General features: G+C 43.1%; 1 protein-coding gene across 1 annotated transcript in view; it reads left to right on the top strand.

The window, feature by feature from the left end:
- Nucleotides 1–6,693: 6,693 nt before the first annotated feature.
- TEAD1 (TEA domain transcription factor 1) overlaps nucleotides 6,694–18,227 on the top strand; it is a 30,855-nt gene continuing 19,321 nt past the window's right edge. Inside the window, exons 1-4 of the mRNA XM_082283587.1 lie at nucleotides 6,694–6,823; nucleotides 7,015–7,061; nucleotides 7,599–7,660; nucleotides 9,618–9,742. Coding sequence (XP_082139713.1) covers nucleotides 6,722–6,823; nucleotides 7,015–7,061; nucleotides 7,599–7,660; nucleotides 9,618–9,742 — 336 coding nt within the window. The 5' untranslated portion in view covers nucleotides 6,694–6,721. The remainder of the gene's footprint in view (nucleotides 6,824–7,014; nucleotides 7,062–7,598; nucleotides 7,661–9,617; nucleotides 9,743–18,227) is intronic.

Raw genomic sequence — 18,227 nt, 5'->3', positions numbered from 1 at the left:
TGACTTTTTACGTGAGCACATAGTGACAGGACAAGGGGGAATGGCTTCAAACTGAAAGAGAATAGGTTTAAAATAGATACAGGAAAAAAATTACTATGAGGGTGGCGAGATGCTGGCACAGGTTGTCCAGAGAAGCTGTGAATGCCTCATCCCTGGCAGTGTTCAAGGCCCGGCTAGATGGTGCTCGGAGCAACGTGGTCTAGTGGGAGGTGACACTTCTTAAAAGTCCCACTTAGTAGTGGGGTTGGAACTAGATGATTTTTAAGGTCCTTTCCAACCCAAACCATCTGATGATTCTATGCTTCCCACCCAGGCCAACTCACCCTTTTAACAGTGAGCTGCCACTGGCAAAACCTGTGATTGGTGGCACCCATGGAAGCAGTTACCACTTAAAAAAAATCCCATATGCATCTGGTGTCAATTTTCTTTTGAGATGTGTCTGATCTGATCTGTCCCGTTGGCCCCAGATCCTGGCCTCTTAGCTTGACAGAGTGTTGGTACAAATAACCCTGATTCCCCAAGTTAGATGCTGAGTTTATTTTTTACCAAGAGATATTACTGTCCTGCCTTGGTCTGAAATCTGCTCGTGGAGAGGAGAGAACTTGGGCAAATCTTGTTGTGTTTATCTTCTGCAAAAATCCACATGGATGGAAGGATTTCAGAGCTATCTGTACCCATGGCACTGGAAGCTTTCCTAAGAGGCTGAAATCTCACCTGCATGCCATAAAGTCTGCTTGGTCCAGCAAAGTCCCTTTTCTTCAGTGAGAAGTACCTGCAGCCACTGTGGATGGATGGATGGATGGATGGATGGATCCTTAGCCTGCAAGAAAGCAAAGTGTCACCCATAAATGCTATTGCTGCCTTTCAAGACCACCAGTAAAGAGCGTCCCCTCAGCCCTTCCAGGGATGTTGTACATTTTAATCCCCTTTACAGCAGGAAAATACTCCTATTTTAGAGATTTTAATCTTAATATACTGAAGTTATTAAAATCTTCCTGAAGTTAGAGAAATTTAATCTCATGAAAACGGGAAGAGAGGCTGAGACAAAGTTGTCCTTGGAGACAGATCTGAAAGGCGGCTCCTCTTCATGGCATTTCCTCTCACGCAGAAGCTGGAGGAGGCAAAGCAGAATTTTTACCCCCCAGTGTTGTGTTTCTGTGTCAAATACACCAGTCCATAGTGTCAGGTCACAGCATTTTCCACCTTTGCACTGACAGGGAGCCAAAGTCACCTCTATCCATTCAGGACAAAAGATGGATTGGAAGCTGTACGTAAACAGAGAGTAAAGGTGTTCACAGCAGGATGTACATCTATCTTAGGCTTTCATATCAGATATTTTTCATAGTGCAAGATTAATTAGACAGAGACAAAAAACCCCACATTAAAATGCCTACAGTTCACATGTATTACATGTTTTTAAATCCATTATTCTACATTCCGCATTTAGGGATAAAAAGAAAATATTGTTGTCAATTATAAAATGCTAAAGATAGCTCTATACTTTTTTAAATGAACAATGATAAAAGCCTTGAAAAATTCCCTTTGATGTGAATGGAGTCTTCAGCATTTTGAAATACAATAAGATGGATTAATTGCTACTCATTAGGCAGCAAGTTGGGACAGCTTTGAATGCGCATTCTCTTCTTGGCATTAGCTATTGCCTGGCTGAAATAGCCAGCTTTTGTATTTACTCCTGTCTTCTCTAATAATAAGCAAATTGGAGATCAGGGCTAGAAACACTGAAGTGCTCTCTATCTTTTGTCCAGAACAATTGTATATTGTCATGATTTGTTTATCTTTTTTGAGCTACAGCTAATTATTGTAAAGGTTATTTGAATCAATACGAGATCTGAGCAGAAATAACATCTGCAAAATTGCTTATTAGGAAGCTATTTTATGCTAGTGTTACTGTAACATCCATTTTGTGGGCAAATTGTTGTTTCTTATGGTGTTTTTTTTTTTTTTTCCTTACATGAAAAGTTTTGCATTTTAAATACTGGTACAGGTTTTAGGGCTTCTTGAATTATTACTGTTCTGTTGTGCTTACTTTTCCACATACTGTCTTAGATTTTTTTTCTCCCAAAGTCATAGATAACATGGTATTCAAAGCCCCATTTATCATTCTAGGATAAGAGTTTTTATTTTTTGCTTAAGAACTTGTTTGAACTGATTGATTGAATTATTATTCTGTTTATGTTGGATTAAAAGAAAGTCAGGCACAAATCCTTTTGTGCTTGCCATGTAGAACTCTTGTTTCATGCGGGGCTTTTATAGATATTAAGATTTCTAATTGGATGATACTGGGGAATTATTATTATCTAATTTAACTATGTATTTTGCATTCCAAAACTAATTGTGAAAAGCAAACCTCAAGGGCCTGATTCATTAAAAGTTGTAGTCTCCTTGCATAAGATGCTTAGAGCTTATATCTTCCAAAAACAAAGTGTGTGCAACTGCAGCCAGCAGCAGTTGGCTAAAACATGAGGTACATCTTGATCTCCTCTACAGAGATGATATTTTAGGGATTTAGTGGAGCTAGACCAGTTTTCCACTGACTGTATTCTAAATCCACCTTGGTAACATTCATTACTAATTATGTACCACAGTGCAGAAGACTTTTATAAGTGGAGGGGAAGGCAGGAGTCTGAGTGCAGCCTGTTGCTTACTACAGTGTCATTCCTGGGCAGCAGCAATCCCATCTGAGCTCATGAACTAAGTAGGGTCAAACCAGGTCAGGGCCAGATAGGACCTATCCAAGGAATACCTTAGGCTCCAGCAGGATTTAATGATTCAGTAGGAGATACTGTCCCCCAAGCCTCTGCTGAACCTCAGCACGGGACTGCAGCACGCTGAGCCAAACTTTTATTTTACTACATCAGTGTAAACCACATTGACCTGAAAGAAATTGTTCCAGCTTTACAAAGCAGCACAAGTGAGAGCAAAACCAAACCCTTTCTCTCTTGGACAAGATAGGAAATCAAAATCTTAACTATTTGCAGTCATTAAAAATCCCACAACGTTCCTGTTTTAGAGTAGGGGTGTTAACCCATTTGTCCTGGCCATATTCCAACCTGGGTAATTACTGTAATCTGCCTGTTTAAATTACCCCTGCCGTTTTAATTGGATATATTACTTCTCTTGCTGCCTAAACTGTGATGTAATACCATTGTGTGTTATTAATCAGTTACCAAGTTCCATCCCAGCAGTGGCTGTCGTGCAGTGATAGGTAGAGAGACTCATTCCCTCCTGGTTACGAGTGCTCTCTGTTACAGCCTGAAAAACCCCAATATGTACCTGTTTTTAAGTGGCAGATAAGCCAATATTGCAATCTAAATAAACAGCTTTAAAATGTGGTTATCCCATTTGTTTTTGAAGACCATGAAGCCTGCTTGATTATACAAGCACAGGCAACCACCTTGCAGCTCTCAAAAACTACCTGGAGCTGAAGTTGCTCTTTTGCCAGTGGAACTCAGGACCTCCTAAGTATCTGTATTTGAATTTGAATTTGATTTCTGTCATGTTTGAATGTAAAGTTACTTTGAGAAAAGCTGAATCTTCCCACTGTGCAAGGATTCCTAAGCCTACAAAAGGTGAAACTTCCCATTGATGTGTGTTGGCCTGAGTGTGTTGATGTCCCAGATCAGATTTGTCACCAGTAGGAAACTCTGCAGGGGTTGTTGAAACTACTCAAAAATAGCCCTATTGAAGGATTGCCTTTCTGAGCTGTCATTCTAAAGGTTTTTTACTTTCTCTGCATCCTCCTGAAAACATCGTCAGTCAAAGAGGATGAGATGAATGGCCCCACAAAACACAGACCATTCTAGGATGAAAAGCAGCAACTGGCAAGAAGGAAGGCACATCCCATTTCATGTCACGAAAGAAAAGATGTTTTCTCCCTCCAAAAATCCCTGTCACTGTTCTTAAAATTCAGGATCATCAGATTCACTGTAATGGTGACTAAGAGCTCCACAGAAGATCTTGAAGGAAGTGTAAATCTTCAAAAATTTTTCCTAGTTCATCTGTTAGGGTGGGATTTGTTGCTGTGTTGGGTGTCCAGGCTCCTATTCTAGTCCTTGGATGGCAATAACATTACAGAAAGTAATGCACTTCAGTTTGTTTCAGTGCCTCATCAGGCAGAAATAAATACATCTTCTCCTGGAGCTGCACTAACACTAGCAGGGAGTTAGCCAGAGACTTCAGAGGGATAAAGCAAGGCATGATAAGCAATTTCATGGACACATAACCTACCTCGGACTCACACAACTCCCAGGAATGGACTTTAATAGCCCTAAAAAAGCTTTTACTTTTAAATTCTCCTTTAGTTTGAATCCATCTAATAGTGGATCCAGAGGAGTCTGGGAACTTGGCAGGGGCACAGGCACTGGCTGCATCTTCATGTGGTGGCAGGCAGGAGGCAGTGGAGGAGAGGAGCCTGCAGAGCCCCAGCACATCTGGAGAAGAACAAGGTGGTCACAAAAGCAGCACTCACAGAGTTTCGGAGGTTACTAGGACCCAGAGGCACATGTCTCTTGAATCATTTATTTTACACACAGGATACAGATCCCCTGAATGTTGGTTTTTGTTAGGATTCAGCAGGCAATGTGTGAGACTCATGGTTTGGCATTTCCAAGCCACAGCTCCACTTACAAAAAGAGGGTGAAACAGAGAAATCTGGTAGGGCTGGATCTCCATATTGCTTAAGGACATCTCACTTTCATCTTTTCATGATGGAGGGTCCTTCTTGCTGTGCAAGAGTGTAGAGGGGTCTGGAGGTCTGTATGAATGTCAGGATGCTGCCACTTCTTAGCACACAGCTAAACATCTTCTTAGCCCAGTGGTCTTCAGACGTCCAAAAGCAGCCAGTAAAGCACAAACCTCCTGTGCACACCCTCCCACCCTGGGGCAGGCAGGGGTGAGAGCCAGGGCTGAGCTCCAGCTCTTAACCAGAGAATTGGCTGTGGTTATATCAGAAAGCTACAAGTTTTGAGAAAGGACCGAGTGTGTCCCCGTGCTGATGGATATGTCCCCCTCAGCACAGGTGAGCCCAGGGTGTTAGAGCTGCTGAGCAGAGGGCTGTCCTTTGGGCTCCCATCCTGCAGGGAGCAGAGGCAATGATGCTGGAGCTGCTCCTGCCCTGCTCCACCTGCTGCTCTCTGGGCTGTGTCCCACAGGGGCTCCTTGCACAGCTCAGGGAAACACACTCAGCAACAATCCCTCATTCAGTATCCACAGCATTCGCACAGGGAGCTGGGGTTGTTTCTCCCCAGGGTTTTGTTGGTATTTTTTTATCCTTTTTGTTCCCCTTTTAATGAATCAGTCCCTGGGTGAAAATAATGCATTTGTTTAAAGCTGATATTTAATGCTGAGCAAACTGCTCTTCCTTTGTCTCTTATTATTTTGTTCATATTTTGCTAAGAGTCTGCTATTCTACACAAGCATTTTAATAAACTGTTTGTTGTTGTATCCAGGTAACAAGCATGGTAAGTATTTTGACTAAACCAAGTATTATGTACCTTAGCTGTGCTTGGCAGAATTTTTTGGCTAGCTTTTCCTGTACTTTCAGCCTGTGCTGTTTCTAAAGGAGCTATTCAAAGGAAGAAACTGCTCACCTATAGTACTACTACATACAAGCTTTAAAGGGAGCATATATGTGCAAAGTCATATATCATACATAAGAGCATGCATCTCTTGCCAGCATGCTTGCTACTATGCTTGTAAAATAAAACCAGAAAAAAACCCCACAAAACATCCTTGCCTAATACTGCTTGTGTTCCTTCATTCTAAGTGACATACCTAAATATTGGTACTTATTAATACAGTACTTCTGGATGAGGAACCCTGCTTTACCAGTGTGTAACAGCCTGTTGTTTACTCATTTTCCCTGACCTAGGACATCCCCCTGGTTAACTCTGTTGCATTAAGAGGCTGTCCCTTTCTGTCCTGTGACCATACCTGACTGGCAGTGGCTGGGACTCCAAGCGCTGCTCTAATACAAGTAACCAATAACAACCCACCTTTTCCTAAACTTGTTCCTGTGTGCTCGAAAAAAGCAGGAATTTTATGGCTGATAGCTTTCTTTGGGAACACTGTAAACCAGTAAAATGCCACAATTGAAAATTTAAAATGTTATTTCCATGTTTGTGACCTAACTTTCAAAATGTTTGTCTTAAAGCTGAATCCAAAATTACTCTAAGCCCGTAAGCATGAAGAAAACTGTCCCTGTTTGCAAGTCAGCCGCAGTTCTGTGTTCTCATTTTACACTGCAATACAAAAGGCAAACTCCTCTTAGATGGAAATGATAGAGCTTGAATCTCAGTGCTCCCTGTCCTGCAGGCAGAGCTGAGCCTCAGCAGCATGCCCTGCTTAGTCCAGCCTGATTTGAAATCGGCAGAATTTGCCCAGATAAACAAGTGGCCAGTAGTTTGCTCTCCCAGAGCTTCCTGCGTGTTGGCAGAGCAGACTGTGAGAATTCAGGTCTACCATACAGGTCTGAGAGGAGGTTTTGCCTTGTGGTAGTTAGAGTGTTAGCCTCCGTGCTGTATTTTTTTTTTTTTCCCTGCATGGTTTGCTATTTTTGCATTTTCTGTGTGGCTTTTTAAGTTTTTAGTTATGTGCTTGTATCTGCAGTTATTTAACATCATTTGTTGTGCCAAATGTTTTAAGACTCCGTGTAATTGTCATATTAAAGGATCAGACAGCAAAGGACAAAGCACTCCAGCACATGGCAGCAATGTCATCAGCTCAGATAGTCTCAGCTACTGCTATTCACAACAAGCTGGGCCTGCCAGGAATTCCCCGTCCTACATTTCCTGGGGCACCTGGGGTAAGTCGTTAGCTGAGTCCCAAAAAAACCCCTGTATTCTCTAACAATGTTCAGTAGAAAACTAAGACGGAATGAATGGATTAATGCTTTGACTTGGGTTTGCAAAAGGAATCATGCTTGCTCAAAAATACCCAAAGTCTTTCAACAAAGAGAACAACTGTGGGCCTGTTTGTTTGTTTTTCCTCTTTCAGTTTTGGCCGGGCATGATTCAAACGGGGCAGCCTGGATCCTCGCAAGAGTAAGTCTGAAAATTCAAATATGTTTCTATATGCAGTGGGAGGGTGGCTTGTGCACTCTGTGATATGAGGGAAGCAAGAACTTGCAGATTTTCCCAAAAAGGAGGTAAAGATAATTTTAGGGAAAGAAAGAGTCTTTGCAGTGATGTGAACTCACATTCCAAAAGTTACAAGGGATCCCAAACCTCAAAACTGAGGCTGAATACTGGATGGACACCCTCCTTTGTGACCCTGTAGTTCAGTGTCCTCTGGGTTTCCTGGGAGTCCCAGCAGTGCCCATCCCTGGCTGCTGTGACTCTAGCAGCAGGTCAGGTTTCCTGCTGCGTCACCGAGCGCCGCTGAGATCCCAGCTTCAGGATGCTGGGTGTGATTCTCATCCCCTCAGTTCCCTCTGTGCTATCTGTCAAATATGCTCTGCAAGGAAGAGATATGTTTGTGGGTAAAGGTCATTAGCCACCTATTTTCCTATACTGTGTGAGTCTAATGGAATTTCCTGTGGATGGCACGGTGTATGATTTCTGTGTACCTCTTTATTCCAGCGTAAAGCCATTCGTTCAGCAGGCCTATCCTATACAGCCATCAGTCACAGCTCCCATTTCAGGTAATTCTTCATTTCTCCTCGCCCTTAAAAAGACTTGAATTTGGTACTGAATGTGATGTGCTGACTTCTGACATGGGCAGAGCCACAGCTCCAGGTCTCATGTTCCCTCCAGCCAAAGGAAACACCAATCCCAGTGTCCTATTATCTCATTATATCTTAGGGAAAATCATCGGGTTTGGGGTTTTTTTAGGTAGGAAGCACTAATACATATGCAAGGAGTTGTGATGTGTGATTTCCAGTCAGCATTCCATAATGTAGGGATTACTGTAAAAAGTGAGTAATAGGATGAATGTTTCTTTTATAATAGCTATGTAACAAGAATACAGCTTAATTTATTTTAAACTGAGCCTAAAACCCCTTCCAAAATCATATATGTTTAGCCTTAAGTATAAAACTTCTCTGTATCAGGTTGTTTATAACTCATCCCCTCCTGAAGGTCCTGCTTTGCCTGCTGCCACTTTGATAAGTACCTAATGTTTATTCTGAATTCCATTGCTCAAATTGATCAAGCCCTTCCCATGTCTACTTCCCTGCTCCTTTTCCCAGCATCCTTCCATGCATAATTTCAGGAATTATTTCTTTGCAGGTGATTTCTCATGTTACATCTCCCTTGCCAAATGACCCCAGTGCTTATGACTCTGTTTGTGCTGCAAGTTTTTGACTCTTACCCAGTTCTTTATGATTTTCTAACTTGCTGCTATTTAATGCTTCAAACTAAAGCTATTTTTCTGCACTCATGAGAATGCCTTTTTCTTGACATTGCTAATTTATACCATTATTTTCTAGGACAGGTATTTTCTATTGTCCCCTTTTATTCTTCCACGTTTTCTCTCAGAACAGGAATTTTAGTATTTCTAAATTGGTTAAAACTCATGCATGAGTTTTTGCTTCATTAGAATTCCTGTTCACGTCTAGCCAGTGACATTTGTAATACCCTGTTTTGTACAAGCCTCACACCTTCCTTGCCTAAATTTGAGGGTTTGGGGTCAGGTACCACATTCACTATATGGGATATGGACACACACTGCCTGTAACCTCTCCCTGCTTCTCAGCCTAGTTCAGGATAATCTTTGTTCTCTCACCTTTGGTGCCTCTCCCCTGCCTTCCTTGTGCCTGTGTCTCTCCCAAGATGAGTTTTGCCTTTGAGCTGCTGCCTTCCTCTTCCTTTACAGTTTTCTTTCCTTCTCACCTAATTTTCTACAATGAGAACCAGGAGATAGCATTTATTCCTTCTCTTGAGGTGAATTAGAGAGGGTGGTTAACATCCCTTCTCTATCTAGATCATGTCATTCTCTCTTTATTATCAATTTAAAACCTTTTTTTTTTCTTTTTAGGGAATGATTCAGCTCTCTACAGTAATTATTTAATATTAGCTGTAGCATAATGATGCCTAAAAGCTCCAAAAGTAGTCAAGACCCAATGTGCAAATACGTAGTAAGAGACAGTCCCTGCCTTGGAAACCTTGTACTCTAAATAGGAGAGGGGAATTGAGAGTGGCAGAAGAAATAGGCAAAAAGAGGGGTGATTTACTTGTAACATGTGGCACATTAGGAGCCAGAAATGGAGGCCAGTTCTCATGACTCCCAAGGCAGTAATGTCTCCTGTGGATCTTGATGCCAGTTTCCAAGGAAGGGTCAGCTGTAGGTCTAGGTGAAGTCTCTATAAATCTCTATAATCCAGTATATAATTTAAACAAAAATTCTACAGTGAGTTACAGCCCCAAGGAAACAAAATAGTAGATCTTTTCTTTCCACCATTATTAGATTGCTGGGTTAGGACCTCTTTTTCTACGTATTAGTCTGAGCTTTTCCAATTTTAACTCATCCTGAATTAATTAGTTGCTAAAATTAATATAAATATCCAAGGGCTACATGCATAATTCCCAATTATATTTAATTGAGAAAATATAAACCGAGGAAGTGTCAGCTTCTTCATGAAACTGTTTCCTTTATTTCAGGCTTTGAGCCCACATCAGCCCCGGCTCCCTCAGTCCCTGCATGGCAGGGCCGATCTATTGGTACGACCAAGCTCAGGCTGGTGGAGTTTTCAGCTTTCCTTGAGCAGCAGAGGGATCCTGAATCAGTAAGTATTTATTGCCCTTGTGTCCACTGATCCTCAGCTTTGCACCTTTACTGCTGATCTTCAGCTTTGCCCCTTTGCTCCCCACCCTCTGGGCATGCCTTCCGGGGTTGAGTCTGATGGAATACACCCGGTGTCTCTGTGTTCGCTGCTGCTCTGTGCAATATTCCTTTCACCCTAGGACTGTATTTTCCTTTCTTGCTCTCTTCTCCCCCATTTGCAGAGGCGAGAGGCCTCTGTGAAAGCAGGCAGGGTTTGTTCTGGCGCCTGTCTCACTGCTGACCTAGTTTAGCAGGTGTACCAAATTGCATTGTGTTCTTGGCAAGAATTCAGTGCTTGAACTCTAAGTTAAAGCCTAATCTATTTCCTAACCAGAACAAAATTAAGGACTTGCACAGAAAGTGTGCATATTGCCTATTGGATTTTTTTTTTTTTTAATGAAATTTTTAATTTTCTTTTGATTTTTAGTCTGCATACTATACCTGCAAGGGTAATTTCTGAAGCTGGCTGTAATGTTTCATTTACTCCAGTAAGCCTTGAACCTTGACATTAATCACCATATATTTACCAAGAACATTTGTCAGTAGCCTAGCACTGATTCTACTGCATCACAAATAAATTGAAAGAACTTCTTTCAGCTCCAACCTGAGAATTTGTTCTGAGAAAATTTCTGAAAAGCAAATATTGTCCTGAATGGGTGATATGGACAGGCCATTCTTGTTCAGATTCCTGGTAAAATACAGTAGCCTGGAGAAGAGAGAAGCTATCATTTTCTTTTTATAATCCAGAACTGGAAACCATAGCATTTATGGGCTCTGGCCAGGGGTGTTATCCAAGGAGTGTTTACCCTGCACAATGGGGATTGGAGACATAGCCCAGAAACCTTACAACAGAGGAATGCTCCTGGCAGAGAAACGTCCCTGGGAAAATACACCGTATCTCACCTATTCATACACCAACCACATGGAGGTGTGTTGGTTTGCTAAATATCACACTTTGCCAGGTTGAATTAGCTTTGAGGTGCAGGAAATGTTTGGCAGCAGGTATGGTTCTCTCAGCACTTACCTGACTGTTGGGCATTCATGGTTTCCCTGGAATCCCTTTGCCTTCCCATGATCTCATGGCAATCCTGGCTCTGGTGGGCTTCACCTTAGTGTCCTCCAGACCACTCTGGAACACCTCCTCCACCCCAAGCCCCGAGTTCATCCAAGCAGCAGTTTGTATTTCTGCTGCCAAAGCACAGCATCCAGATTTTCCCATCAGTCACCCTTATCCATGCACAGATTTCCCAGCCCTCGGCTTGCTGACCCCGTGTAAGGTGTCCTGCTGATTTATGGGCTCTGCCATCTCCAGCCTGCTCCAGGCCAGGATGTGTGTGTGTTCCTCCAGGTTACTGGGAAAACAGGATGTGGCCCCGTGACGCTCAGCCTTGCTGTCTGTGTGTGAATGAAATCGCATCTCAGTGCAGTCTGATTGGATGGTTTGCCACTGTGCCACATAATGATCCCTTTTCCATAGGTTTTTATGACATAAATCTGTATGCAAAACCCATGGGCTAATATGGTGTAGTGCCTCTGTACCTGTGGGGTTTTATGTAAAAGGGAGCAAACAGGGGCTGAGCAACTGAGTAGCTTTGGCATTGTAGGGGGAGAGTGGAGGTCTGAACAGAAGCGTGGTTACCCAGGATGGCCCCACAAGTACTGCAAAGCCTTCTTTGGAGTAAACTAATGTTATTTGGAATTCCTGAGGGTGCAGAGGCCCACTGGATCTTGTCCCAGCTTGCAAGAAGACTGCTGAGAAACCCACCCACCTTTTAAACACATTTGTGCAGGAGGTTTACAGGACGAGCAAGAGCATCAAACTACCCAGACTTGTTTTTAAAAAAGCAGTTACCTGTGTGCTGTAACATTGCAAAACTAAGACTCTAGGAAAAGTCAATTGCCAATTTAGTTCATTCTTGCATCCACACTGCAAATGCAGTGGGGCAGTGCTCTGCGTGGGGACAGCCTGCACCATCCAGGCAGGTGCCATGGGGAGCCAAAGGATGAGCCCCCATGGCAGTGTGTTGGCATCACTGCCTGGAAAAGGGGAGTCAGGAGAAGGGGAAGTGTTGCTTAGATCCAGTTAAGTAAATTTGATTATTTGGATCTTGCACAAGGGCATTGGAAAAAAGCCCCAAGGCAGTGTGACCAGCTCCCTAGGCAAGGGGAGAAGGATGTGTGCTGGAGAGGCACTGGTGTGCAGGGACAGCTCTGTGCCTCCTGCCAGCCCTCCCTGTCTCCAATGCACAGACCTCTCCAACAAGCACTGAGAGTTCTCCTTGGAGGTGAGAGTGAACCCCAGCCTCATGCAGTGCCATTGCAGACAATGTGAATTCTCTCTGCAGTTTTGCACACCTTTCTTTGTGTGGGTGAGATGTTTTATTGCAGGTAAGGTTTGCACAGCACAGAAAGGATGGGATTTGATTACTTTTCAAATAAAATCATCAAGGCAGGTGATGTGTGTGTTTGCACAATGTGCACATGAAGTCCTGTGGGCACGTGCTGTGATTGCAGCATCTCCTTTGTGCCTTTGCTGACCTCAGAAATGAATGTATTTATGTGCTGCTACAGGAGAGATGTGTAGGAGTTCTCATGTATCTTCTGAAAAGGGACAGTTCTATATTCATTACATTGCTTTCTTTTCACAGAAAATGACATAAAATATTATCTTGATCAAATGTCCTTCCAACATTTTATTAAAAAAAGGTGACCCTTCCTCTGTCTCTCCCCCAACACAAAATCACGCCAGAAAGCCTCATGGTAGTGGGGGCAAATAGATCAATTCCACCTTAAAATGTAACCTGGAAGTTGAGTGGAAAAGGTGTATTTGGCATGGCATCTGGGGACAGGACTTGATCCTGGCAGAATCCAGGCCCCTTGCAGTCCATATTCCTGTACAGAAATTAGAAATTGAGGTTTGTCAGCCTCAGTGACTCCCAGCACCTGCAGTGGGGCTGTGCAGGGGCACAAAGGTCCAGCCACAGGGAATTCCTTGTAGGACTGGGGCCTTCAGCATTTCTGTGTCTCTTCCAATGGCCATTGGTGTTTAAAAGTACCAAAGCTGCTCAATGCCAGGCAGGTTTTTTTAGTTTAGAGTGGCCATTCTGGAGAGTTGGAAATCTGCTCTGTAGAGTCCTCTCATTTGTGGATGTCTGTTGATCTTTTTCCTCATCTAGACACAAAATTGTTCCATTTACAAAAGAGAAAAATATAGAAAGGAAACAATATGCACCCCTCACTGTAAATCTGCATGGCAGAAGATAGTCTGGGGAATGCAAGATGGCACAGTTGCAGAACATTGGAGTACTGACTCTGCAGCTGAGGATGGGCAAAATTGCTCCTCCTTTTACATGAAAATCAATTCCGGTTACAAATGTCAAGCTGCATTTTCCTTTTGTGGCATTTTGTGCTTAAGTACAATTCCTAAGTGGTGCATAGAAGTTTCCCTCGCAGGTCCAAGCAGCAGCATTTGAGTTACCTTTGATTATTGCCTGCCCTGTATAACTTTATTCTCAGCAGATGAAGCAGTTCATGTACCCATCTGTTGCTTCCAAGACAGGTTTTCCTTAATGGGGGCTTTCCATTTTTATTGTAGTGGTTCTGTGGAAGTTCACGACAAATGCCTAAACCAAGTAATCCCATGTTCCCTAACAAATATAAACTGAGCATGCAAGCTGATTACAAAGGATCTAAGCAGTTGACTACTACACAAGTAGATATAAAATTCAAAGACTATAACTGAATGAGAATAATTCAAATTCATATTTTTTTTTCAAGATTGATTTTCAATCAGAGAAAAAAACCCTATCACCACTCAACAAAAAAAGCCCTTTCTTCTCTTCCTTTTTGAGGTTTCTTGTTCTTGCTGTCACATTTATTTAAATTGTGAGCACTTCAGACAGCGTTACAGTTAAAATATCTATATAGGGCTGTAAAGAATATGGGTGATGGGCGTTTTCAGTATAAGTCCACCCATCCAAACTGTCAGATTGTGTTAGGTCCAAATTTCAAAATGTATTTTAAAAAGTGGCGAAGAAATAAAACATTCTTTATGTTTTAATTCAAGTTTTATCGTTGTTGTAAAAGGACTTTGTGAGCCCAGGGAGAATTGTGCCTGAGAACCAGAAAGGGAAAGCAATTGCTCAAGGGCCATAAAAACAGCCTGCCATCATTAGCCAAATGCAGTAAAATTCACCAAAGTTAATCAAACCACCTAAGTGATGAAAAATAAATGAGATCTTTTCAAAAGAAGCCCTCCATCCTTGAACAATATCCATTGTTGCAAGGATTGTTTATCCTTTCTGTACTCCCTGTAAACAGTATAAAAAGCAGTTCAGCATTTCTCTCACAAGGAAGTCTTGGTTTAGTGTCTTTGTGATGTGAAAGGACAAGAAAGCAAACTCACATTAGGATGAATGTCTCGGAGCCACAGACTCAGGATTTGAGGTCTTTTTAATCTGGAATCAGAAAAAGTTTTGCTAAACACAAGGCTCATTTATTTTGCTGTGCTGGAGAGCTGTATGTTGGCCCTGGGGTGCAAATGTCATATGCTGTGAAATGTTCATTTTCGAGTGTCCATAGTTAGAAGTGCCAAGAAAGCACTTTAAAGAGGTCCAGGATTGGCACAGGCTCCAGTCATGAAACTGTGGCATGGCAGCAGAGTTCTCATCCAGCAGGATTCCTGGGGGACCCCACGGAGACATGATGGAAACCCCAGGCCAGCTTCCCCAGCCCGGCTGTGCCAGGACATGGACTTCCCAGGGAGGGTCCTGCGGCCAGAACGTGGTTAGGTGTGTTGGGAGACCAGCACCATTTATCCCCCAAAGTCAGCCCACAGGTGGAAAGCTGCTGGGGCCTGGCTGTGCTCTCACTGCTGCCTTCATGCAGCTCTCTTCCTTTTCTCAAATCCCACTGCTGCTGGGGAGATTTCCCAGCAAAATGGAAAGTGCAGGGACACGTGGGGTCGGCTGTGGTTGTGGTGGGCTGCGGCTGTGAATTCCCCACTCTGCCTGCCCCAAGCACCCATCCTGGCTCACCCCAAGGGCTTTGCACCTGCCTGTGCCTCTGCCCCACATCTCCCCAACTCATCCAACAGCTTCCCCCACCCCTACACCCACCCCAAAACTGCTTGGCCCGGCTACAGAGCCAGGCTCTCAGAAGTTGGGAAATATCGCCCTGCGTCTGCTGTGCAGAGAGCAGATAATGACATGCTCACGTGTTTATTTGTTCCTCTGCTGCATTCAGTGGAGATGTAGATGGCCCTTCTTTGATAAGCAACTATTCAGTAGTTTGTTTTCTTCTGCTGTTGAAATGCGTGGCCCCGTGCCCTGCTCACTGTGCACTGTCTAACCTCCCTTCCAAATGGAATTAATAATTCCCTCCATTTGCATCTCACAGATGTACTAGTGCAGTCGCTTTAGATGAAGGAGCATTATTACTCACAATTGACAAACCAAGAAGTTCAGGTGCAAAAGAATGAATGGGCCACTGATTTTGAGGGTCCCCTTTGATTTGGCATGAGCCTGATTTTGCAGAATACTTAATGTTATTGACAGCTTCCTACAGTCAGGCATAATTTTCCCATCTGAAGACTCAGCACTTGTGGAACTGGATCCAAAGGGTCTTAAATCAGACAGGCCAGAACTGAAGGATGCATCTTCACTGTGCAGAAAAGATGGTGGAAATATTGTGTAAGCACCTTGCCCAACCAGCAAGTCCCGGTTTCATGCTGGGACTGCTGTGGCGCTAGCTGGGAGGTGCTGGTCAACATTAAGGGGTCAGGGAACTGCCCTCCCTCATCACCTACCTCTACATTTCTGCAACCATAAAGTTGCCCAAAATCCCCTTTTACTTTGCATTTCTGATTGAATCCCTGCTCAGATCCAGGCAAGAGTCTGAACGTGTGGAGGTCCATGAAAGACCAGGTTGGTTGCCCATGCAGCTGTATCATAGCATGCAGCACAGAAAGTTCAATTAACATTTCACAGGAAAGTGTTAAAAACCTTAACAACAGGAGTTGGTACAGACTCCAGTTATAGCACTAAAATGTCATGTTTATAACTCCCAATCTGCTTCAGTGGAGGACAGCAGCAGCAGGAATTAAATATTCAGTTACTAGTGTTTTGGTAGAAATAAGAAAACTTGTTGGCAGACCAAGTGATTTTCTTACATCAGCAGGAAATTAAAGAGTTTCAGATTTACGAGATACAGCGAGGCAGCAGGGCTGAGGCTGGGCAGGGTGCAGTTAGAGCTGCACACAGACCGCTGATACACCAGTGCCTGGGTCCCAGTCAGCCCATCCCACCTGGCTCCTGCTCCCCCCAGAACCACAATCACTGGTCAGGCAGGTGACTCCCAGCTGTGTCAGTGGGATTTGGGCAGGTTAAATCACGGCTGGGTGCAGCAGGAGGGTGCAGCACTCTTGCACTCAGGGTGCTGTGCCCGTGAGCAAGATCATTCCCACAGAAACAGCTGCTCCCTCTCAGGCCACCTGCCTTCCACCTTGCTCGGCATCTACATCACCCTGTGCATGGGGAGCCATTCACCCCCCCCACGTGCTGGTCTGTATGGTTGTGTCAGAATATAAGTGCAAAATTGGTGAGGAGCTGCTACGAATATATGTGCTGGCTGATAAAGCAGATGTAGGTGGTTTGTCTTTGTTCTGCACCAGCTTGCATGCCCTGCCATTGGCAATTTGTCTTGGTTCTTTTAGATTCCTAAGTGGATTATAATTTTTCTCGTGGTATTATTTGACAACAGTCATATTTCATGGCTTTACTGCATTCTTTGGATAGTTAGAATTTTTTTAAGGGAAGGAGCTCAGCTTTAAGAGGCAGCCATCTCCAGGGCATGTCGTGTAATGCAGACACAGAGCTGAAAATGTTCCTCCTATTTTTGTGTACTTGTGTACTTAAAAAATACAGGATTTGACTTGTGCTGGTTTATGGCATCTAAAGCACATTATTGCCCTGATGCCAGATGTAAATCCTTTAAATGCTGTAGTGTGAGTAAATTCCTCAGCAACTAATGTACTTCAATGACTGGAATACTCAGTCTAAATCAACAGTGAATTCTCAATATAATGAGGATGTTTTTAAGCTTTTCAGACACTAATGGGCTCAAAAATATAGGCATAAAACTTTGCTCCTTTGCCTTTATCTATGTATCAGTAGCTGTCGTGGAGCGTGTTTGTCTAAAAACGATAGGGATCATTTCAGTATCCATTTACCCTGCTCCAATATTGCATTATCATTTGTTAGTTTGCAGAAATATGCCATGTCTAATTAGCTTAGTAATGATTGTACTTAGCATAGGAATTGCAGCAACATAAGGAGAAAATAATCACACATTGCAATATCAAAATAAACATTTCTGTCCTAAGAATGTTGTCAGGTGATGTCATACCATCTGTCCTACTGTACCCGCTCAGAAATTTTGCTGCAGCAGCATCTGGTGCTTTGGCGAGCTCTGCAGACAACTGTGGCAGCTTTGCAGCTGCCTCCAACTTTGCTTTTGTATTTAAAGAGTAGTAAGACTTCACGCTCCATGTCCCTATAAATGTGTTTGCTGTTACTGGAGTTTGGATACTGAGCAATTTGTGTATTTGCCTGACTTGCAGAATAAGGTACAGTGTGTGAATTGTCTTGGGAGTTTGCAGTGGCCAAACTGTAAAATACAGCTCTCCCTTCCCCCTTCCCTCCACAGCCATCTTTGGGCTGGGAGAGAGACACCCTTTTGGGGAGAAGGAGAATTTACAGGAGAATCTGAGCCCTCAGTTCTGTTTCCATAAAAACGTGGTTACTTGTACAACCTGGAACAACTCCAGCAGACAAGACTGAGAGGAAACAATCCCCACATTTCTTTTGCTTGGGCAAATGCTAAGATGTTACGCTTTCCTTTCTGCTTCCAGAAAATTTAGAAAGAAATACAACCCTGCAAAGAAACACAGGCTGTATCACATTTTTGGCCTCATACCCAGATGCGTGTTCTCTGGTTCTAAATTCGGATTTCACTGTGCTAGATGATTTTTTAATAGATTTCAATTTCATTTACTAAGTGGAGAAATCTAGCAGTCCATTTCCTTTTCCCCAGAGTTTTGGACATCTGCTAGGGAAGACTCTGCTCACACCGAAGGAAGGCTCTGAGTGCTTGCCCAATTCATTTAGATTTGTCACTTCAATTTGTTCATTCAGCAGGTACATTGTAAACAAAATAGCTTAAATGAGGTTTGCTTTGGGGTTTTAAATATTTTATTTGTGCCTAGCTTTTGGGAATTGCCCCTTATATACAGCATCTGTTCAATGTGACAGGGTTTTCTAGTGTTCATTGACTGCATATCAGCTTTCCCTTAACTGATTTAGGGAAATGTTTTGTGATCTGCATGGTGAAAACCCCCAGTGTTTAATCCTGACACTCTGGAGCTCCTTCACTCTGCTTTCATGACCCCA

Source organism: Coloeus monedula (genome assembly GCF_965178545.1).
Source record: "Coloeus monedula genome assembly, chromosome: 6".
NCBI lineage: Eukaryota > Metazoa > Chordata > Aves > Passeriformes > Corvidae > Coloeus > Coloeus monedula.
The sequence above is the reverse complement of the archived record's forward strand: the minus strand, read 5'-3'. Positions and strand labels throughout refer to the sequence as shown.